The sequence below is a fragment of the Mauremys reevesii genome, linkage group 4, assembly GCF_016161935.1.
Source record: "Mauremys reevesii isolate NIE-2019 linkage group 4, ASM1616193v1, whole genome shotgun sequence".
NCBI lineage: Eukaryota > Metazoa > Chordata > Testudines > Geoemydidae > Mauremys > Mauremys reevesii.
In genome coordinates this window covers 110,379,528-110,403,835 of record NC_052626.1, presented here as the reverse complement: position 1 = coordinate 110,403,835, position 24,308 = coordinate 110,379,528, and the positions used below count along the sequence as shown (strand labels likewise).

At 41.8% G+C, this 24,308-nt stretch overlaps 1 protein-coding gene across 14 annotated transcripts in view; it reads left to right on the top strand.

The window, feature by feature from the left end:
• Positions 1-24,308, top strand: part of TSPAN4 (tetraspanin 4) — a 645,425-nt gene that overhangs the window by 614,154 nt on the left and 6,963 nt on the right. For all 14 annotated transcript variants that reach the window (XM_039535294.1, XM_039535292.1, XM_039535300.1 and 11 more), the window contains 2 exons: positions 8,830-8,931; positions 22,586-22,717. In XM_039535294.1, coding sequence (XP_039391228.1) covers positions 8,830-8,931; positions 22,586-22,717 — 234 coding nt within the window. The remainder of the gene's footprint in view (positions 1-8,829; positions 8,932-22,585; positions 22,718-24,308) is intronic.

Sequence of the window (24,308 nt, the reverse complement as noted above, 5' to 3'; positions counted from 1 at the left end):
CCCTGATTTAAGCTGTATGAGTTTATTAGAAAACTACGTATGGCCAGTTCCTCAGCTGATGTAAACTAGAGGTAGCTCTGCACATGTAGCTCATACTGTTCACTGTGTGAACAAAGGGCTTCCTATGTAAAATATAAGGAACTCCTTGTGATTATTAAATCAGGTGGGGAAAACAGTACTTGACAATTGTCAGTGCTATACTGGGAGCCTACCACCCAGTCAGTGTGGGAAAATCATGCGATTCCACCCCAAGAGAGAGGTGATGGCTCAAGGCCTGAGGCGGTTGTGCTCAAAGAGACCAGGAGGGGATCAGAGGTGCATTCATCTAGTGACTGACAGTTACCGTCTTTCAGAGCTGATGGAAAACCAATTGAACAACCATTTGCAGTCATTAAATATCATGTGGTATTGTCTTCAAAGAGCAGTGAGTTACCCCAATGTCCTGGATAATCTCCAGTGGGATTAATTACATTCTTACCTAAATTCACCCTCCAGTCTCTGGTGGAAACGTTCTTTTCTTCTTCCTATCCAAAACTGAGGTGCAGTTACACAAAAATAAATTAAAATAAATTTTTAAAATATCACAGCATATGCCAACAGAATTTATAGGCCCGGGTTCCCAGCTGGTACAAATCTGACTTCAGTGGAGCTACTTGAATTTATTCCAATTAAGGATCTGCCTGATAATATCTGTGATAGCTCAAAGATGCTTCCACTCACATTATATACACAATTGTAAACCCTTTTCCCTTGAGAGCAACATCTCAAGCATCGTGGAAATTCTAAACGCCACCAACAGTTACTATATGTTATTCCTGATGTAACTGCATTTCAAAGGCTGGTGAAGAGTTTGTAAATTGGTTTGTAAGACATGCTGGGATCCTTGTGGATGAAAGAAGGTTCAAAAATGAAAGTCATTGCTGCTAAATGCCCCTCCCCCCATCCTTGTTTTAATGAAGGAAGCCGTTACATAGCTCTTATTCATGGCGCCTGATAGAAAACAGATATGCTCTTGGAGGGAGTGATGCAATTTTCAGCAATTGAAAATGAATAAACTAAGTGAGGATTGTTCAGATGTTTCCTGTTATTTCAATAAAACATGGCATTATAATGTGCTGTTGATGACACTGATTTGAAATAAGATACTGCAAGAATAACTTCTGTTCTCCTCATCTCACAACATAAGAATGGGTGGACAGTCAGTGAAACTGAAAGGTGCCATATTCAAAATTGATAAAAGGGAAATACTTTTCCCACATAATACATAAGTAGAACCCATTGCCACAGGATGTCACTGAGCACAAGAATATTGCAATATTAATGAGGGCTTGAATGTTTTAATGGATACCAGTATCCAGCATTGTTATAATTAATGCAAAAATAAAAGGGGGCGGGATGGGGATGGAAGAAATATAGAATTTTGCCTTAAACCTTGAAACAATCTTTATTGGGGTGAAATATTCATGGGGTGGGCAGAATACCTACATCTGCCTTCTGCAGCTTTTCTTGCACCTTCCTCTGAAACATCTGGTGGTCCATTAGGACCAAAGTTCTGATCTAGTCTAGTCTAGTCTGATCAGTGCTTGCTGCCCAGGGTAAAAGGAGGCTCAGGAAAAAACTATCTGCAGTACCAGCTTTACTCTGTAGGGAGAGGCACAGAAATAAAGCCCCGTATGCATGAGATACTCTGGGGCACAGTTGACTGAGTAAAGAATGTATCTAGAGTGTCGTGGCTCGGACTGCACTTGTCAGTGTGAATAGGGCAAAGCTCAGTGAAATTTCCAGCACAAATAGGGCAGGTGTATGATGTAGATTGACCTCTCTGGCACATAGGCGGATGATGGATGAGAGAATGTGTGTAATCACTGGACAACATATGAAGGATAAAATGAGAAATGCTGAAACCTCTGATTCATAGCAGGAGGATGCAAAAGCTAAATTTTGAGACCATGGCCCATATATACAAGCTGGATGAACAGTTCACTTGTTTGTGTTTAGAGTGTGTATTGGGCTAATGGTATCAAATGGCCCATATTGCATATGAATTTGTTGATATATATGTGTGTGCTCTCAGGAAAATTATATAAAATAGTTTATCAAATGCATGTTACTGAAGGGCTAAGTTATTAGACCTCTGTTGCCCAAGTCTAAATAATTTCTAATATAAAATATGTATTAACACACACATACACAAAGTAGCACTCTTGGATAAAGTCTGCCTGTAGTATTTGTGACAATGTTGGGTGCTAATAGCACATCAGTGAACTGGTTAGAATTTAGGGAAGCATTAAGAAATCTGACTGTGCACGTTTTTCCAGCCAACATGATTCTAAACATGAAGGTACGACCAGGTGGGAAGTGTTATGGAATGAGCTAAAGTCAAGCAATTCACACAGTAAATACTCCAAAACAATAAAAAAAGTTCTACTCAATACTAGAGACATCTCAAATTTGAACAGAAACAACCACTTCCCCTCCTGCCCCCCACTCGAATCCTACAAGCCATACCATGGAAACGCACCGTTAAAACCAATGCTACTAACATATATACTAAGTAAGCAATGGTTAGCGGTCCATAGCACGTTCTCTCATTCCCCACATAGGATCAAATAGCTCCTAAGAGTCTGATCCAATTAAATTTATGCAAAGCCTCCCGCTGACCTCACTGGGCTTTTTATCAGGCCCTACATGATGTTCATTCTTTTGGCAGATGGGGCAAGGAGGGTTTCAAGAGCCAGAATGCGGTGCAGTCCCCAGCACAAAATAAGCCCCTCCGATTTTCATCCATACAGTCAACCCAGGTGCTGGGTTAAGTCCTGCCCAGTTTAAGGGGAGACTTACCTATCAGTACAATCAATCGCATCTCTCCCTAGCAAGCAAAAGAGCTCCCATGAATGACCTTTTAGATTAGGGACTTTCTGTTTACATTCAGTGTCCCTCTCCATGCTAGCTGTAAAGAATGATTATCAAGGCATGAAATTAGAAGTTTCACCCAGTGGGAAACAATTGGATATATTGTCATTTCCTTACAGCTTCTCCTCCTTTGGTGGGGAGGGAAGGTGGCAGGAAAGCAATCACCAGAAAGGTCAGGAACATTTACTTACCAATATTGAAATGCTGCTTAGCAGCTTTGCCCAGTTTGATAATTGCTGTTTGGGATCTCAGTAATTTGTGGGGGCTGGGGCAATATTTTGTTCATGACGCTGTAGGGAGCAATGAGGCTTGAAATTAAAATTCTCTATTCAGTCGCAGGTTAGAAACCTGGGGAATGCTGACGGCAAGGTCCTTGGGGACTCTCTCTAAAAGCTTTTCCAGGGACTTTCAGCACTGACTCATGTAACAACAAGCAAGACACCATGGTGACTTGGGAACACCACATGCGGCCCCCTGGTGGTCCTGCTCACACATGAAGTGGCAATAGACACTCCCCTCCCCTCCCAGAGAGGCAGGGACAGCAGTATGGGAGGTGGCAGGAGGCGTCCTCCCCTCCAAGAGTAACAGCAGAGCCACCTGCTACTTACCCCAGCGCTACAGTATAGCAACTTGGGTGGGAGGGCTGGTAGGCAGGCTTGGTCCTCTGCTTTCTTCTCCTGCCACAGTCTCTTCTGTGGGCATGGTATTGATGTAGCCTCCCAGGGAGATGCATGGGGCAGTTCACCAAGTCATCATACAGCTCAACATCCAGGATGACAGAATGAGGTACGAGGGCCTGATGCAGTCATACCCCACATACCTAACCAATGCCAGAATTGTGACTGCAAAGCACTAAGGCCCAGATTTAAGGCTCCTAAATCACTTAGGCCTTGCACGGCTGAGAAGAGCAGTACTTAAATACCTTTAATCTGTGTCTAAGGGCCTAATCTAAACCCCGTTGAACTTCAGTGGGGTTTGAATCAGACTTTAAGGCTCTTTAGCACCATTATACCTACATTTTATCCACTTCCAATTACTGTAAAGACTGGAACTAGCTGATTGCTGTGCAAACAGATGCAGCATATTGGTTCACCCTCTTTAGTTCTTGTGTTATCTCATCTGGAGCCAGAAGTGGAGATGCAAGGCTCGTCCATGGAGCATTCCCAGTTTCACACCTCATGCCATAGCAGGAGGTGGACACGCTCCAGATCTTCCTTGGGGAAAAGTCACATTAATTTCAGTGGGACAGGATCTGACCTTAGAGGTCCTAATATGCTGCTCTAGCAAGTGGTTCTCTAACACTGTTTTAAAATAGATTTACCTGGTCCATACCAAACAGGCAAGCCATGTTAGCAGAAAGTGCACTGAAATCTGATATTATGGATGGACATGGATGGGTAAGATTCCTCTGGATATGGAGCCAAAGCAGTTATTGTAATTCACACTCCAACTTGCCATCTGTGAGAAACTGATGTCTCCTATCCTTTGCCTGATGAATCCCAAAGAGAGGGAGTTTGTTTCTATTCTAGTTCCAGGGTAATGGGAGAGTCACCCATCTTGTCCATTTCAGGTAAGGAAACCTCTGGTATTCCACACTGCTAACAATAGGTGTCTTATTTAAAATCTCTCAACAGGCAAGACAATATTTTATTACGCTTCTTTGCGCCTGGTCATTAAATGGAATCATGCATTATGAAAGACATGACCTGCCTAAAGATGAACACAGCAGATTCATGGTGCAGAGTATTTGGTTTGTGTTAGGCATCTATCCTGATTGTTAAAAACCCAGTAAGCTGGTAGCACAGAGATAAACAAGTACAGCTGGCAGACTAGGTGGGAACATTTTCAGCAGGGTGGGATGATCTCTCCGCTATTTGTTTTTGATAAGTTCATTCCTGAACAACCCAAACTGAAGGCATAACAAGAGGAATGTGCAAGAAGTTCAGGATTGTTTTGAATTTTTTATTTAAGTAAGAGGCAATTAAATTAGATATCAAGACATTTTAAACAGTTTCTGGTGTTCTAAAAATATTTTGGTGAAGGAAACAAACTTGGTATTAGCACAAAATGAGTGCCTTCTGGGGAATATCTACCGCCTACACTTTCAGAGTGGCATTGTGATTTAGTTACACAAAGCCCTTTGTCAAAGTCAATGAGAATCACATGACTAGAACCTCAAGCAGACCTTAAACATTTAGGGGAAACATGACTTCAAACCCCAAGAGGCAGGTAATTCACAGAGAAGGTTACAGTGCTCAAGCAAGGTAGCATGTGGTCACACATAGCACAGTTAGCAGTATTATCTTTGTTAAAAGAAACAGCTATCCAACAGATGCTCTGAGGTCAGCAGCTCCTTCTGCCCCAAGCTCATGGCAATAAAATCCATTAATTAATGCAAGATGTTATTTATTAACAATTAAAAGACTTGACTTGAATCAGTGCAGCCATGCATGCCACATAGCCCTTCTTCCCCTGCATGGCTTCTGCACATCTCTGCTGCAGGCCAAGTGGCAGGGAGAACAAGGGCTATGTGCCTAGTACTCCTCTCTCCTGACACAAGTGGACCACAATTTACATTCTGTTCTACAAATGTGGTTCTAGTCTAAAAAATAACTCTACAGGAAGAAGCAGCCTTCTTCCTACTTTGTCTCCATAACAAATTTGCCTGGACTCTGGGAGTCAAGTGGGTCCTTTACCTCATGCATCACTGCTACCAAGAGATTCTGCAGGTCAAAACTATGCCTGCAAGGAGCAAAGATTAGGCTCTCCTAGGCATTGCTCTAGCGAGGGAAGTCCCTGTGGCTAGCAGAGCATCCACTTGCTGCAGGAAATTGCATCATTAGAGGTACATCACTGGTATTGTTCTGCGATGGTAGGGGAAAGGACAGTTGTATATCAGTGTATGGCCAACTGGCCAGGGCCACTATAAATGAACCCCATTACATATTAAGCTGTCTGTCACTAACACTTACTATTAGTTGCACCAACCTAATCAGCTGTGCATACAGAAGAGAATGCTGATGTAGGTGTACTCAGCTAACAGCATTTGACCTACCACTTACCTAGAGTTGCCACCAATCTACAGAACTGTAAGACAGTATCTCTATTTTTTTGGGCAGTGACAAGCAAAAGGAGAGACACACACAGACATGAGATTACATGAAGTGCTTACTTCTCCAATGAAAAGCAAACAGGCACTGTCTCCTTAATCCAACAGATAGTGAAAATAATCAATAGCACACAACAGGGGTAAATTGGTTGACTGGGGCTAAGATTTGGTGCAGTGCACAGGGATTTAGCCATGTGATGCCCATTAACCTTAGTGGGCAGTGTGCTGTTAAATCCACCTATGGAGGTGGCCCTGTGACGTCAGGCAGATTCATACAGCTCTTTTTGTCTCCCAACCAGGGAACAGTGGTAATCTTTCCAAGATGGCTGTTCTTTTCTGCCGCTACAAGTTGCACATTAGTGAATGTGTTACATGTAAAATGTTGAGCAGGAATGCATGGTTAAGCAACCTATTATGATAAAATGAGAGCATGTTAAAGCGTACCTGGACTATCAAAATATTGCTTCTGATCTTTCAGGCTCTTTATAAATGCTGACTGGGTTATTAAAATGTATTGATCTGAAACAGAGCATGAAGATTACATTTACTAGGGTGGTGTCTGAGTCCCACTAAAACGGATTATCACGCTGTGCTGCTGTGTCAAATGGTTTGCAAATGCAGAATTGATTGAAGAAAAGGAATCTTGGCATTTTGTATCTTTCTAACAGTACATCATTTGCCTTTCAGGCAAACACCCCGCTCTCTCATTTGACCTGGGCACCCTTGTTCAGATTAGTGGAGATTTGAACTTGAGGATGATATATTGGTCTCTTAATTTTGAAGATTAATTTGTAAAGCCTAAGAATCAATTTCCTAAATATCCCTTCATTTTTCACCTCCAGAATAACAAAGTTGTTTGCCTAGATATCTTTCCCCACCCAGACTTCACCCCTCAATTATAGCCCTTCTCCTTTTCGTTCCTCCCACCACTGTGAACTATACAGATGGGAAGTAGTTTGTCAACAATTCATTCACCCCATCATTCCTGAAAGATACTAAATAAAGCACCAATCCAACTGATCAGCCACGTTTCCATTCTATCTGGTGGCTTCTCCTCCACATAACAGTGGTTCTAGATAAATTAGAGGGAAGGAGGGTAGGCAGAGAACATGAAACCCAAGTTTAATCTAATTCTGAAATGAGGGGTAAGTATCCCCTGCTCCTGCAGATTTATCATTCATGTTCTGTAATTTACTAAATGAATCCCAAATTTACTGACAGTGCTCACCTTCAGAACTCTCCTGTAAATAGGGTACCTGACTAAAATCACAAGCTGCTTACATGCTAAATATAGTAGAGTGCATAGAAGTCACAGCTCAGGATTGTCACATAATATAAAGTGTTAACATGGCAATTACAGTGTTGGTAATCAAATATGACTCTCTCCTACAAGCATCATAGCGGCCTTTTATCAGTGGCTCATATTAATATAATGCCTCTTGTGCTAAGTTTGTTTTCATAGAATCAGAGGAGGAAGCGAGGGAACAGAGATCCAAGTATAGCCTCTGCACACAGTGGAGATTTCCTGATGGAGGATGTCCTAGACTTTTGAGGCCCAATTCCACACTGCCTTGCATGTTATGTATTCGTTTTACTGTTGCTTTATACAGATGTCAACACTACCAAATCAAAATCCTCCCCTCATGCCTCTGGGAACATTTTAAACCCACGTTGCCCAAGTGCGACTACCCAACTTGCAAGGCAGTGGAGAATCAGGCCCTCAGGATGTGCTGGAGCTAGAGAACCCTTGCAGCCCATGGTAACTAAGAACTAGCTTCACTCAGTTCTGTCTCCTTCAACTGGAAGAATAACTGGGGCCAGAAGGGGACCCTCTAAAGGTCATGGATTGTACTTCCTTTGTCCTGTATGGACTATGACACTGTACATTAGTTGACACTGTGCATATGCAGAATGTTTGATTTTTGCATTCGTGTTCTTCTTGAGAGTCTCAGCAAGGCAGTTAGAGAGTGACTAACTAGAGGCTCTGGCCGGCTGTTTCCCCTTCTCAGGTAGGATTAAAGCAGACTGGTGGGGCAGAGTATAACTGTGCACTCATCGTGCTATACCTATCCTATGGATAAACAGCCAACTTCAGCTGGAAGGACCATTAATCAGAACCTTTCACTTGTACTACGTCAATATGAATGCATTTATTCAAGAGCACCTCCGCTTAGCAGACTGTATCTCAGTCCCCTGAGTGTCCATAATCGTTCTACATTAGAGAGCTATTCCCTACGCCTCTCCATGCTCCTGCATCCCTCTCTGTCAGTCCCACAGCTGCTATAAAGAAAAAGCTGGAGCATGGGAATATAAGACAGGTGCTTGTGCTGACACCATAGGGAGGACACGAGAGAGGCTCAGAAATATTTTTTCTATAGAGAACAAATAGCCAGCTTGAGAGAGAAATGTGTGTGTGTTAGAGGGTGGATGTTATCACTTCTAGGCCTCCTCTGAAGAGTAACTAGAACTAGTTCAGACCTGCTTGCCTTAGGGTTAGCTGAGAGAGAGGGAAGGAAGATGGACCCTGTGGTAGGAGGGTCTGTGACAGAAGAAAGGATAGACCATCAAACTGACTTCCCTGTTAGGTATTCACTTAACAGTTGTTATAGAGAGAGGCAGGAACCAGTTCTCTAAGCCACTCATATACAGAGTAGCATTAGGTGATTAATTCCCAGTGTGAAGCTTCCCCACCCACTTGCTATATCACTGTCACCCTGGCTTCCCAGGGGAACTCATCTGAGAGGTGGCACTCTGAACATTTTAATTTTCAGTGCACTTATATGCAGTGTTATTTGTTCTGTTTTCAGATTGATAAGTATGCTCAGCAGGATCTGAAAAAAGGGCTTCATTTGTATGGGACAGATGGAAATATTGGCCTAACTAATGCATGGAGCATCATTCAAACAGATGTAAGTCTAAAGGTTTTTTGTTTTGTTTTTCCTCTTAATTTATTTCTGGTCTCTTCAGAGGTCTCTTCTGGGATTACACATTCATGTGCTACCAACAACACCATGTCTCTCTTTATTTCTTGCCTGACCCTCCCCCCAAGCTAGACTTTTCCACACCCACAGACAGACCCACCCACCTGGTCACAATATCCAGTGGACCCCCTCACCCACACAGTGCTAGTTTCTGTGCAGACTCCATTATTCCTTGTTTTGAGTGTGCCCTCTTAACAGACTCTTACAATTATCTTACATCAAGAGCATGTTTGCATCAGTTCCAATGAGGTTTGAACTCAACCCATAACACAGTTTAACCCAATGTATAATAGTACAGAGGAACGGCACATGAAAGGTAATTTGCTTCTGTTTCTCCAAGATGAATGTCATAGGTTCCACCCCCACTCTGAACCTTAGAATATAGATGTGGGGACCTGCATGTGAACCCCTAAGCTTAATTACCAGCTTAGATCAATATGCTGCCAACATCCAAATATTTGAGTCATTTGGAAAACTCTGTCTTCCCCCAAAAAACCTTCCCCTCCCTGGGTAGCCTTGAGAGACTCCTCCACCAGTTCCCCGGTGAACACCAATCCAAACCCTTTGGATCTTAAAACAAGGAAGAATTACTCATTCCCCCCCTCCTCCTTTTCCCCCCACCAATCCCTGGTGAGTCCAGATCCAATCCCCTTGGATCTAAAAACAAGGATAAATCAATCAGGTTCTTAAAAAAAAGGTTTTTTAATGAAAGGTTAAAAAAAACCCTCTGGGAGATAGCATACAAGCTGATCTCACAGACAACAGGTTCAAAACACAGGATGTTCCCCTGGGCAAAAACCTTAGTACACACAAGAATACCCAATTTGATTATCCCCCTAATGCCAAGACAAGTTACAAAAAGAAAATAAACATAAACCTGTTTATTCCCTTCCTTAATACTCACTACTCTGATAAGAGGCTGATTCCTTGATCTTTTCCACTCCGCCCAAAACTGAAACTGACCAAGACGAAGGGAACTTCCCTCCTTCCTTTTGAAACATCCTGTCCCCCATTGGTTCCTCTGGTCAGGTGTCAGCTAGGCTAGGTGAACTTCTTAACCCTTTACAGGTAAAAGAGGAATTAACCCTTAACTATCTGTTTATGACAATGAACTAGGAAGAGTTTGCAGTCATTTTCCAGAGGGTGGGACCCCCTTTTTATTCTTAACTTCATTTCCCCTTTAGCAGCATTGCTATGGCCATTACATGGAAGGGCCCTGAGGCCATTTCTTCCAAAGTCACTCATGCCACAACTGGATCGTTGTGCAAAAAAGGTAGATTGGTAGATGAGCACAGCCATTGTTTTGCCCTGCTTTTCTTTCCCACTCACTCATGTAGCTCTCCTCCAAATTGTCCTCCTCCCCCATGTGGCTGCTGTACCTTACTGCAGCACTCTCCGAATGGCCAAAGGGGAGCACCAACTCCAAGGATATCCCCCACAATTATGTAAGCTATCCAAACTGACAGATGGGATATCACATTTTTTTTCCTTTTGCTATCCAACCAGACTACCCTGTGATAAATCATCCTCTTCACCCTTGACTTTCCTTGGTTGAATCTGGGTTGAAATCTTCAATTATGCCTTTTGGTTTGGTCCCAGCGTAGACTCACAGATGTGTCACCCTATACAACACAAGTCATAACATATGGTACACTGTTCAGGAAGGACCTCTAGGACTAGAACAATTAAGGATCATTGGCAGGGCCCAGAACTGAGATATCAGAGGATGCTACAGGTTAGAGTTAAAGTGTGTTGTCAATGTTGCATAGGGACCAAGTTCTAGACACCAGAGGATGATACAAATTAGGATCAAGGTGCATTGACAGAGCATCTCAGGAGTGGGATAGCCGGGAGTGCTATGGATTGGCCTTGGCTGAACTGTGTGTGAAAACGGGTAGAACAACACCAGCAAACAGTCTCTCATTTAGCCAGTGCTTTATATCTCTGGCTTTCATGAGCACTAAAATTCTCATCCACATTCTGAGGAGGAAAGGTAGAAGAGATAAAAATCAAAGTTGAGTATATGCAATTTCTAAAAGTTTGCTGCCTGCAATCACAGTACCTAGATCATGAATATCTATATTACTAAATGTCATATACAATTTCAAGTTGGAATGTTGTGGAACTTTGAAGCCACTCATCTTTAAAAAAATACAATAGAGCAGGCTTCATTGCAGTAACCATTTCATTTGCTGTTCATTTTTCCTGGTGGTAACAGCACATATGGAAAATAAATATCATTTCACTCTAGTGCTGAGAATAAAATGTTTGCTTACAAACAGTTCACTGACGTGTGATTGGAAAAAAAATACTACTAAGAAACAACAGATATGGAAAAAATAGAAATTGATTTTCTTGCCAGTGTGATTTTCCCCTGAATATGTCTTTAGTTTTCTCCTCCCTGATGCCAAGAATTGAATGTGGGAAGGTCATCCTGTTACAGTTACAAAGGTTTCAATGCTACATATCTGCTATCATTTCACTTTGAGACTCTATAATGATCAAATAAAGACTGGGTATTAAATGCTCATAAGGTAAATTTATCCTCAGTTGCCAGCAACATTCAGTAGGCAGACTAGACTGTATGAAATACAGTAGAACCTAAGTGTTATGAACACCAAAGATATGAACTGACCAGTCAACCACACACCTCATTTGGAACTGGCAGTACACAATCAGGCAGCAGGAGCGACCAAAGAAAAAAAAAAGAAAGAAAGAAAGAAAAAACAAATACAGTACAGTACTATGTTAAACATAAACTACTTCTGCCTAGTTAAGTTTCAAAACTGTATTATGTCAATGTTCAGTTGTAAACTTTTGAAAGAACAACCATAATGTCTTGTTCAGAGTTGAGAGTTTTTCAGAGTTTTCATCCTCCATTCCCAGGGTGTTTGTTGGTGGGTCTACTGTTCTAAGGTTTTTAATATTTTTTATTTTTATTTTTTTATTATATTGATCTATTAATATTAAACTAAAAAAAAAAGTAAAATAATAAATGTAAATGCTGTGTATTTCCCTGGCTAACTTTTTCTAACTTTAAATAAACTGGCTGCAGTTCAGAGAGAGAGAGTTCAGAGTGCAAGAAGGAGGCTAGGAGAATGAGTCCTGTTTCTTGGTGTTATGCAGGGCACCAAGCAGTCAAGATTGTGTTGTGGTTGTTCTGTGGAGGCCCAGCCCAGCTGCCTCTATCTCTACTTCCCAAATAAAAAATTTGTTACTTAATACTATGTCAGTGTTGTTGTTGTAAAAAAAAAAAAAAAAAAAACTGGAGAGAAGAGAGAAAGAGAAAAGAACAAGGATGTTAAGGATGGAAGAAAACCCTTTTCAGTGAAAGAAGAAAAGAGCTCAATCAATTTTTAATAATAGAGAGATAGAGAAGTAACTAGTAACTTAGTCTACTTTCAGAAACCTTCTCCCCATGTAGAGGACTCTTAAATCTACCAGACAAAGGTAAATACCGAGATGCAATGACTGGAAACTGTAGCTAGACAAATCAGAATAGTAGTAATTTTTAACAGTGAAGGTAATTAACAATGGGAACAACTTACCTAGGGAAATGGTTTATTCTCCATCACTTGAAGTCTTTAAAACAAGACCAGATGTTTTTCTAAAAGGTCTGTTCTAGCTTAACTAATAGGGATGGGCTTGATGCAGGAATCACTGGGTGAAATTCTATGGCCTGTGTTATGCAGGTCAGATTAGGTGATCATAATGGTTCCTTCTGACCTTAGGATCTACTGCTGTTTGGAGATTCTGGAGATCTTCACATGAAAGGTTTATTAGTTGTTATATTTCGGGAAAGAGCACACAAGATAATAGAAAAATTCAATCTTGCACAGTGTTAAAGCTCTCGCTTGCTAGCATGGTAACTGTTAGATTGTGTCTGTGCTGTAGTTTTTAAACATGCACAAGTCTCAGTGCTGGGCAGTAGGGCGGACAATAAAGAGCTCTCCCAGAGCAGTTTTTAGCACTCTGTCTAATTGCTTTTCATGCTTATCCTTCACAAATACTTAGTAACAGGCTGTTGCAGTGATGCAGCAACATCAAATCCCAATATAGTTAATTGTGTAAAGCACTTTGAAGATGAATAGCATTGTATAAGTGCCAATCTTTTGTTTGTTTTGTTTTTTTCATTCAAGAATAATTATTGCCTTCCTTTCCTAATCAGTAGAGTGTAATCACCTATGGGGGAATTAGGAGTATATAGGGAGGACACGAGAGAGGCTCAGAAATATTTTTTCTATAGAGAACAAATAGCTTGAGAGAGAAATGTGTGTGTGTTAGAGGGTGGATGTTATCACGTCTAGTATATAGTATGAGAGATCCTGGCTCCGGCATTATGTTTGTATTCCTGTTCCTTAGTGGTTATTGACATAAAAGCCAGCAGAGCTAATCATAGCGCCATATGGGAGAATGGTTCTCAGTACTCCTTTCTCTAGTGGACCCAGTAGAGATCAGTCATTGGTTGGGCAATGGGCCATGCACATACATAGATGGAGAACAGCATCCTCAGGGGGGAAAAAACATATGAGCAATAGCAGGAGCCTTAATGGAGTTTATCTTCTGTCCCTACTCCCTCCACCCCCACAGTCCCCATCTTTGTGAAAACACCACGCTTAGCTTGCATAGAAGGATGGCCTTGTGCTTAAGGCTCTGGACTGGGAACCCTAGCAATTGTGGCTCTGCCACAGTTCATTTCTCCCTCCCTTTGTCTATTTAGGGATGGGATGGTCACTTGGTAGGAGTTTGTACAGCACCTAGTACAATGAGACCCCCAAACTCAGCTTGGGCCTCTCTATCATACTGTATAGCTCTATATTCTTGATCATACTGTATAGTGCTATACTTTCTATCATACTTCACCGGAGGAAAAACAATTTAGCCCGAAACAGAATCACATCCAGCAGGTGGTGATCTGGAGTCCCTGACTGATCCCCTATTGGAGAGGAATTTCATCAGGCAATGAAGATAGTATAGATGAAGTCACCCCTGAAGGCTGATTTTGTTTCTTTCTCAAGTGTGAAAATCATTAGCACTCTTCACATAAATCATTGAGTTATATCTTCAGTGTAGGGAGGAAAAACCCTAGAAAATGTGATGACATTTCTAATAATAATTGGAGATACATCTATCTCTAGAAGTGGAAGGGGCCTTGAAAGATCATTGAGTCCAGCCCCCTGCCTTCACTAGGCAGGACCAAGTACTGATTTTTGCCCCAGATCCCTAAATGGCCCCCTCAAGGATTGAATTTACAACCCTAAGCTTAGGAGGCTAATGCTCAAACCACTGAGCTATCCCTCCATCCAGGACAGACAGTGATACTATTTGTGCCATGGTCATTTTGAGTATTTACCCTGTAATAAAGACACATTTTCAGGTGGGAAACCTAGGCAACCCAGATGGATGTGTTAAATATGCACATACATGACCTGATTTTAGACATTAACAAACACAGGATAGAGACCCCCAATGTGTGTGGAATTGATAGGGTTATATTTTTAACCTGAAAAAGAGAGCTGGTGCTAGTGAAAGGTGACCTGGACAGCTTTGGAGCCTGAAGTACTTTGTTAATCCATCGGAAATAAGCAGCACTGGCAGCAGGAATGCTCTTTTCTCCACTGCCTTGTATCTTGTGTTAGTCACTTAAACACAGGTACAAGAGTGTACAATTACACCATATCAGAATAGTGGTATTTTACATCCTCTCTGAATGACAACACTGGGGGCCGAGCAATGGCCAATCCCTTCCATCCCATCTCTAGGGTGAGATGTTAGGTCATTTACTCTTATGCAATCCGTGACTGGTCTGTTCAGATTGCCAATAAAGAGATCAGTTTTGACAATTCCTCTTGTGATGTAGAGAGAGACATCCACTGGCACCAGGACAGAGAACATATACCTGGAATCTACCTGGATTGCAGTATGGCATTTGATACAGTTCAACGTGGGAAATTATTAAATTGGAGAAGATGGGGATTAGTATGAGCACTGAAAGGTGAATAAGGAACTGGTTAGAGAGGAAACTATAATGGGTCATACTGAAATGTGAACTGTCAGGCTGGAGGAAGGTCACTAGTGGAGTTCCACAGGGATCAGTCTTGGGACCGATCTTATTTAACATTTTTATTAATGACCGTGGCACAAAAAGTAAAATTTGTGGCTGGACAAAGTTGGAGGCATTGCCAATATGGAGGAGGACTGGAATATCATACAAGAAGATCTGGATGATATTGAAAACCAGAGTAATAGAAATTAATAGTGCAAAGTGCAAGGTCAGGGATTAGGGATTAACAACAAGAATTTTTGCTATAAACTGGGGATTTATCAGTTGGAAGTGACAGAGGAGGAGAAAGACCTAGGTGTATGGGTTGACCATAGGATGACTATGAGATGCCAATGTGATGCGGCTGTGAAAAAGGCTAATGCAATCCTAGGATGCATCAGGCAAGGTATTTCCAGTAGAGACAGGAAAGTGTTAGTACCATTCTACAAGACACTGGTGAGACCTCACCTAGAAGGAATCCTAGGATGATCTGAGGAATGGAAAACATGCCTTATGAGAGGAGAATCAAAGAGCTTGGCTTTTTTAGCCTAACCAAAAGAAGTCTGAGGGGAGATACAATTGCTCTCTGTAAATACATCAGAGTGATGAATACCAGGGAAGAAGAGGAGGTAAGTTAAGCACCAATGGGACATAAGAACAAGTGGATATAAACTTACCATCAACAAGTTTAGGCTTGAAATTAGACAAAGGTTTCTAAGCATCAGAGGAGTGCAGCTCTGGAACAGCCTTCCCAGGGGAGCAGTGGGGGCGAAAAGCCTAACTGGCTTTAAGACTGAGCTTGGTAAGTTTATGGAGGGGATGGTATGAAGAGACTGCCTATGATGGCATGTAGCTGATCTGCAACTGCTAGCAGCAAATGTCTCCTGACAGAGCCCTCCCCATCTAGTGTCCTGAGTTACTATAGAGTCTTCTTTCTCAGGTGTCTGGCTGGTGGGCCTTGCCCACATGTTCAGGATCTAACTGATCACCATATTTGGGGTTAAGAAGGAATTTTCCCCCAGGTCAGACTGGCAGATACCCTGGAGGTTTTTCATCTTCCTCTGCAGTATGAGTCACTTGTAGGTTTAAACTAATATAAATGGTGGATTCCCTGTAACTTGAAATCTTTAAACCATGATTTCTAGGACTGCAGTAACTCAGCCATAGGTTATGGGTCTATTACAGGAGTGGGTGAGTGAGGTTCTGTGGTCTGCAAAGTGCAGGGAAGAACTTACATATTAGGACATGGTGCACTACATAGATTTATATAGTTATTTGAATAAACATGACTTAAATCCCACTAATTTAGGACTCAAGTCTGAGCTGAGGTGCAAAACCATCAGGTGATGAGAATTGGGAATTGATTTTTAAAATATAGTTTCATACCCAACATCTTTGTGATCAAGATCTGAGCACTTTTGTTTGACCACCTTGTAAGTAATTAGGTAAAGTATTTGAGAAATATGTGGAAAAAAGCAAGAGGAACCAAGTTCTGCTCAGTTTTACTTATGTACATCCAAAATAATACCATTCATTTCAATTTACACCAGTATAACTCAGACAGAATTTGACTCTTATGTAATTTTTCCATGCAATTGAGCCCAGTTTTGATTCAAAACCAACTTCTGGATACTGCCATGGTAATCCGGACCATCCAGCAAACATCATGATTTAATAAGCAATGCTAATTTCTCAAAGATCTAAACCATGATGCTACCATTGTGTAGTTATCCAGGCTATGAAGTGCCATTGTTGCCAAACACTGTCTCTGCCACAAGAACAGAATATGCTGTTGCTTACGTTCTGCTGGGACTGGGCCGCAGTGTCTGGGCTTTTTCACTTGTATTCATAAGGCCATATCCCAACCTGGATGACTTCAATGAGTGTTCAGCACAGAGACCACAAGCAGACTGTAGCTTGCATAAAGGATCTTTCAAAATTTGCCTTAACTACTAGCGGGGTGAGTAAAACAGATACAGTGCAAGTGACAGCCCCAGGCAATAAATACGCAAGCCGGAGTGTAACCCTTTCTCTGTTTTCATTGCAGTAAGATAGAAGCCTTGTGCACAGCTTTAAGTATGAACACTAGATATCCCATGCAAGGGTAACAATTGCTTGTTAACACAGAAACAAAGCTTTCCAGGAGCAGCGTTGCATCCCATAAACACAGCACAGAAGCTTCAGTGCTTTTTAATGCTCGTTAGTTGGCAAAGGTCTCTCCAACAACACACCCTCCAGATATAGTATTGGTCAGCCTCATACTGTCTGGAGTTGCAGCCTGCTGATTAAACATTTGGGAACCTTCCTCCAGCGCACCAGATGGGTAATCAATATGGGGGTGTGATTGGTGTCTCTTTTACAAAGGAGAAAAATAAAGTGTTGTGACATTTTGGGAGATAGAGCCTCCTACATGAAGAAAATCTGTTTTGTTTTTTTTAAGTGAAACAAAGTAACAGCAGAAAACATCAATATTCTTAGAGATGGTCATCACCAGGGACTTAGTGAAGAGCTGTCCAGAAGCTAGTTTTGCTTGATTTCTTTTCTAACCCTATATTCTGTCAAACTATTGGACTATATTTTCTAAAAGGGACAAGTGACTTTGGTGCCCAACTTGAGACCCTTTAAAGGGGCCTGATATCCAGAGGGAGGGTGCTTAGTGCTTTCTGAAAATTATCTCCCTTTTACGCTATCTCAATCTGGGCACCCAAAAATTAGAGCACTAAAAGTCATGAGTCACTTCTGAAAATGTAGGTGTTTCGTTTCCCTCTCTTTGATAAAGTCATGGAAATTAGGGGCAGAATAAACCAATCAGCCCATCTTGCCTAACCCTGTTACTGGGGAAATGAAGGGGACAATACAGGACTCTAAATGTGAACTGCAAAGAATGAAGTGGGTTTGTGCCTGTAGCTTACTTTTCCACTATCAAGTGTCATGGCCTCAATTGCTCCTTGCTGGTTATGCACCTGTCAAGGCAAATGCTTTACCCCATCTGGGGTAAAAGAAAATCCACATAAACAATGGCTCCAAGCTGTTCTCTGCAGACTTTTTATCTCAAGGGTATAAGCTACCTCTTGAGCACCCCAATACAGGGGAGCTTCCACTCACCCCTCTCTCAGAACCTCTGGCTGTGGGCTACAAAACAGCAGTTGCACTCAAAGTTCATATAACACACTTTCTGTTTTTCCTTGGTCCATAACCCCTTCCTTCATTCTGCAGGTCCCTTAGTTTCCTTCCTAAGACTTGGCTATTTCTGGTTCTCTAGCTTGACACACACAACCCCTTCCTCACGTTTCAACAACCCTTTATTACCAGCCCCCATGCCCACTGCTCTGTAACAAAATCTACACAGCTTACCTTTCTTTAAAATTCTGAACCTTTCTGACAACCTGTCTCTTAGGCCTCCAACTAGGTCCCTTTGCAGATTCCTCCTAAGCCCTTTCCAAGCCTTTTTTCCCTGAGTAGATCCAGTTTCTCCCCCAACCCCACTGCCATTTTTTAAAAATCATAGATGTCAGGTATATGAAGACTTGTCTTTCTGTTTTGAGGGAGGATTTCTTGAAAAGAGACATTATTAAGGGCACAAAAGCAAACTATCCCACTCCATAGAAAAGATAGGAAGTATGGCAAGAGACCACTCTGGCTTAACCAGGAGATCTTCAATGATCTAAAACTCAAAAAAGAGTCCTACAAAAAGTGAAAACTCGGTCAAATTACAAAGGATGTATATAAACATATAACACATGTCTGTAGGGACAAAATTAGAAAAAACCAAAGCACAAAGGGACATGAAAGGAAACAAGAAAACATTCTACAAATACATTAGAAGCAAGAGGAAGACCAAGGACAGAGTAGGCCTGTTACTCAGTGAGGGAGGAAAGACAATAACAGAAAATGTGGAAATGGCAGAGGTGCTTAATGACTTCTTTGTTTTGGTTTTCACCAAGAAGGTTGGTGACGATTGACGTCTAAAATAGTGAATGCCAATGAAAATGAGGTAGGATCAGAGTCTAAAATAGGGAAAGAGCAAGTCAAAAATTACTTAGGCACGTTAGATGTCTTCAAATCATCAGGGCCTGACAAAATGCATCCTAGAATATGCCAGGAGCTGACTGAGGAGATATCTGAACCATTAGCAATTATCTTTGAAAAGTCATGGAAGACGGGAGACATTTCAGAAGACTGGAAATGGGCAAATGAAGTGCCCATCTATAAAAAGGGAAATAAGGACAACTCAGGGAATTACAGACCAGTCAGCTCAACTTCTGTACCCGGAAAGATAATGGAGCAAATAATTAAGCAATCAATTTGCAAACACCTAGAAGAGAATAAGGTGAAAATAGGTCAGCATTGATTTGTCAAGAACAAATCATGTCAAACTAACCTAACAGCTTTCTTTGACAGGGTAACAAGCCTTGTGGCTGGGGGGGAAGCAGTAGATGTGCTATATCTTGACTTTAGTAAGGCTTTTGATACTGTCTCACATGACCTTCTCATAAACAAACTAGATGGAGTTACTATAAGGTGGGTGCATAACTGGTTGGAAAATGGTTTCCAGAGAGTAGTTACCACTGGTTCACAGTCATGCTGGAAGGGCATAACAAGTGGGGTCCCGCAGGGATCGGTTCTGGGTCTGGTTCTGTTCAATATCTTCATCAATGATTTAGATAATGGCATAGAGAGTACACTTATAAAGTTTGTGGAGGATACCAAGCTGGGAGGGTTTGCAAGTGCTTTGGAGGATAGGATTAAAATTCAAAATGATCTGGACAAACTGGAGAAATGGTCTGAAGTAAATAGGATGAAATTCAATAAAGACAAATCCAAAGTACTCCACTTAGGAAGGAACAATCAGTTGAACACATGCAAAATGGGAAATGACTGCCTAGGAAGGAGTACTGCGGAAAGGAATCTGGGGGTCATAGTGGATCACAAGCTAAATATGAGTCAACAGTGTAACACTGTTGCAAAAAATGTAAACATCATTCTGGGATGTATTAGCAGGAGTATTGTAAGCAAGACACGAGAAGTAATTCTTCCCCTCTATTCCGCGCTGATTAGGCCTCAACTGGAGTATTGTGTCCAGTTCTGGGTCCTACATTTCAGGAAATATGTGGACAAATTGGAGAAAGTCCAGAGAAGAGCAACAAAAATGATTAAAGGTCTAAAAAATATGACCTATGAGGGAAGATTGAAAAAGTTGGGTTTGTTTAGTCTGGAGAAGAGAAGACTGACAGGGGACATGATAGTTTTCAAGTACATAAAAGGTTGTTACAAGGAGAAGGGAGAAAAATTGTTCTTCTTAACCTCTGTGGATAGGACAAGAAGCAGTGCGCTTAAATTGCAGCAAAGGCAGTTTGGATTGGACATTAGGAAAAACTTCCTAACTGTCAGAGTGATTAAGCACTGGAATAAATTGCCTAGAGATGTGGTGGAATCTCCATCATTGGGGATTTTTAAGAGCAGGTTGGACAAACACCTGTCAGGGATGGTCTAGATAATACTTAGTCCTGCCTTGAGTGCAGGGGACTGGATTAGGCCCTTCCAGTTCTATGATTCTATGAAAACCAGCTAGGATAGGCATTTTCGAAGTCTTCAGTTGGAAAAATCAACTTGGAGGCATTCGAATTTTTAACAGAGTTTTTTACTCTCAAATATTTGTCAGATGCTAAGTCAAATAGTTAAAATAATAGTTTTGGACAGTCTTGACTAAAAATCTCCTCCCCATTCAATTGCTCAGTTTTCAGTCTCTTGTAGTATCATACGCCTGCTAGCTCTCCAGTCATCCAAGAGTCCACCATCAAAAACAGAACAGACAAGCCCTCAGATTTCAAATGTAAAAACAAGCAGTGAAAGAACAATGTTAAAGGGAAAGACAAAGATGAATATCGTAAAAGAGCAAAAAGAAACAAACATTTTTCCTTGCAGGTCACTCTTTTTAAAAAAAATTTAAATATATTTTAAAAGGCTGTTTTCTGATCTCACAAGTCAAAAAAGTGCATGCTAATGACTGATCTACAGCACCAGCCAAAGATCAAAGAAGTGTGGGGGATGGAAGAGGGGAAATACTCTCCCAGCAAATATTTTTGAGTTTTGCTGGGGAAAAAGGTGTTATGTGAGAGCACAGAGAAATGTTTCTATTGAACACTAGTTTTGGTGTGATGTGCTGGGTACTGTGCAACTCTAATGGCTAGAATGGCAGAGCCAATCCTTGCACACCTGTGTGCCAATTAGCCCTAATACTATTGTTATAAAGAAGAGTTTTCTTTAGCTCCCATGAAAGCAGCAGGACCTGAGTTTTGTCATTTCCTGTGTGACCATGCATCCCTTACAAATAGCAGCAATCGTCCATACAGATTTCAAAAGATATCCCATGTCCCTGGATATGAAATCAACTTTAAAAATAAAACCTTGAGAGGTCATCGTGGCTGTAAACTAATTAGCTGATTTTTAAAAGAGCTTTGAAAATGTTACATTCCTGCTCATGATTGGTGAGAACTAATGTTTGTATATCCATGCAAGGTATTTTTATTCATCGGAACTCAAGCGCCAAAACAAGTACTGAGTCCATGCCTATAAGAGTAGCACGGGAGGTGATGGATGGGAGAAAAATGCCAGTGAGCCTTAGCCCATTTCATGTGACATGGGTGGTATTGAACCCAGCTCCCAGAGGAGAAAGGTGGCTATAGAGCCAATCTCATGGATGAGCTATGTACATTTTCTGTATTTTCCTTCCCATTGCTGAAATGTAATGAAGCTTTCTCTTCTGCATCAGTTTTTTCACTCTGAGTGATTGCTTCAGTGATGTCTCAAGTTTGTGCTCATGACGTCATGTAGTGTCCTCAAACTATGATGTTACTGAATTGTGCCGGGGGAGGAAGGGAAAAAACTTTAATTGAGGAACAAAGACTTTGAGAGTCAGTCATTAGCAATGAACAACAGAGGAGGACAGTGTGGTGGTGACTCTAATCATGAGTCTGTCTGCTACAGTGTTCAATACAAAACACAGTCCCTTTGCCACTTGGAGGATGGCAGACAAGCATCTCAAGGCCATGACTCCTGGCAGCAAGGAGTAAAACACCATGTTAGTTGCTCTCAGGCAGATTAATTCTTTTAGGCAAAGTGGGAATAATCCTAACCCATGGCTGTGGTTCCTGTGTCTCAGCTCCTTCACTGTTTTGCCACTACAAATGTTTGGTTTTGCTTAGTGGTTCTCCCATCCAAGCTGCTCATGGGACAACAAGCTTAAACAGCATGGGAGACATGCAAGGAAGGGGGAAAAGAAAACTACCTGAGCAAAGCAGGGAGACAGGAGTTTATTTCTTTACTGTCTAACGGGCCCTCCTCGCCCCATTAGCCTAATCCCAATATACAGAGTGAGGCAGTAGGAATAAGAGAATGCTTGTGCCCAGCAGGAGGTGTGGAAGATTCTTCCATTTCCTTAAAATAAGTAAAAATGCGGCATTATGTAATGAATGATGTCTTTTGCCCATAAACCGCAGAGCACACTCACAACGTCATCCTTGCTTTTTCCTCCTCCAGTTCAGATGCTGTGGAGTCTCAAACTACACCGACTGGTTTGAAGTGTACAATACTACACGGGTGCCAGACTCGTGCTGCTTGGAATTCAGTGAGAATTGTGGACTCCACTCCCCGGGGACCTGGTGGAAAGCTGTGAGTATTCCTCTCAGTCAGCTGCACGGGCAGTTACCTAAGCCTTGTTTTAATTCAACCGACATAAGGGAGCTATGGGGGATGGCCACTAACAGGTCTACAGGAGGCAAAGGTGGACTGGAGACGTTAAAACTTGATCATCATAAAATGGCCTCACAGAGCTGCCAAGGGCCATTATTTCACCTTGTACCATGCAGTGAAGCCAGCACCTTGAATAGTTTTCCAGAGGGCTGAGGCTTCTTCTCTCCCAAGAGACAGCACTGGGCTCTGGAAGTCACATGCATCTCTCCGGACACATGGCTACTGCTGATAATGATCTCATTGTTATGCTTATAAGAAGCCCACAGAATCTTTTTTAAAAGGGGATACGGCAATATGCCACGTTTATTGGGAGTATAATTTAAGCATTAAAATCAGCATCTGCAGCTCTGATGTTGATGCAGAACGAACCCAAAGTCCCATGGCAATACATCCTTCTTTTATAGTAATAAGTTCCCATACAAGTCTCTGGACCTTGCTGTGTAACACTGGAGCTGTCAATCACGAGGTTTTCAAGGTTGCTCTTAATTAGCATTATTTTGAGTTGTTACCAGGAGGATCCGCAGCTGTTTCTTATCTGTCCCTTTGGCTCAACTCCTTATCTCGTCCTTGGGGTGTATGCCTTTGCTTTAATCTGCCATCCTGGTGATTGATAAGTAATTGCCATCCGGCCCAGTTGTCCTTTCTCAGTTAATTACCATACATTCTTCACTCACACCAAACAGTAAATAAGGCAATTACAGCCATAAAACTTCCATCCTTCTAAGAACAAATGTTAACACAATCCGCAAAAAATAAACTCAGAACAATTTCTTCTTACTAATCCAAAGCTAGCAAAATAGAGTATAAGGCAAAATAAAGTACAATTTTACTTGAGACAATTTCTTCCCATTAGGCTTTTGGCCTACATCATGAGCAGAGGAGCTCCGACTGACTAGGAAGGAGACAGTGCCTTTCAGTTTAGTGTTGCATCTGTAGGGGTGGAAGAGGCTGCAGCCAAACACACACACTCATGATTTTCAGAGGTCCTGATGTGGAACCCGGTAGCGACAGGTTGGAGTGGCACAGACATTCACCAGGCACTAGAGCGGTGTAACCCTGCAGAGTTCAGTTCCTGACTGGGAGCCTGATCCAAGTCCCACTGAATCCTTTCTCCTGACTTCAGTGGTCTTTGAATCAGACCCAGCATTTGTGAGCTCAATGCTGGAATTTATTCTCAGAGCTCAAAAACGAATAAACCCTCGCGGTTTGCTTTCATCAGACTTAAGCCTCCAGAGGTAAGCCCCACCCCCAAATCCTCACCCAGCTCCTCCCTGAGCCGGTAGCCAGACACCCTTCCCATCTCCTAAATGAGTCCTAGGACCCTCCTTTTATACCATAGATAGCTGTAGGGAAGGTCTTGGGGCAAGGGCAGCTACTGAGGTGGAATAAGGGAGTTTTGCTGCTTTCCAATTGAAGCAAAAAAAGAAATTAAATTCTCAGCCTGATTTCAATGAAACTTCAGAAGCATGGGCTGAAATTTCTAAACAGAGGCTGGACTCCAGCCAAAGCT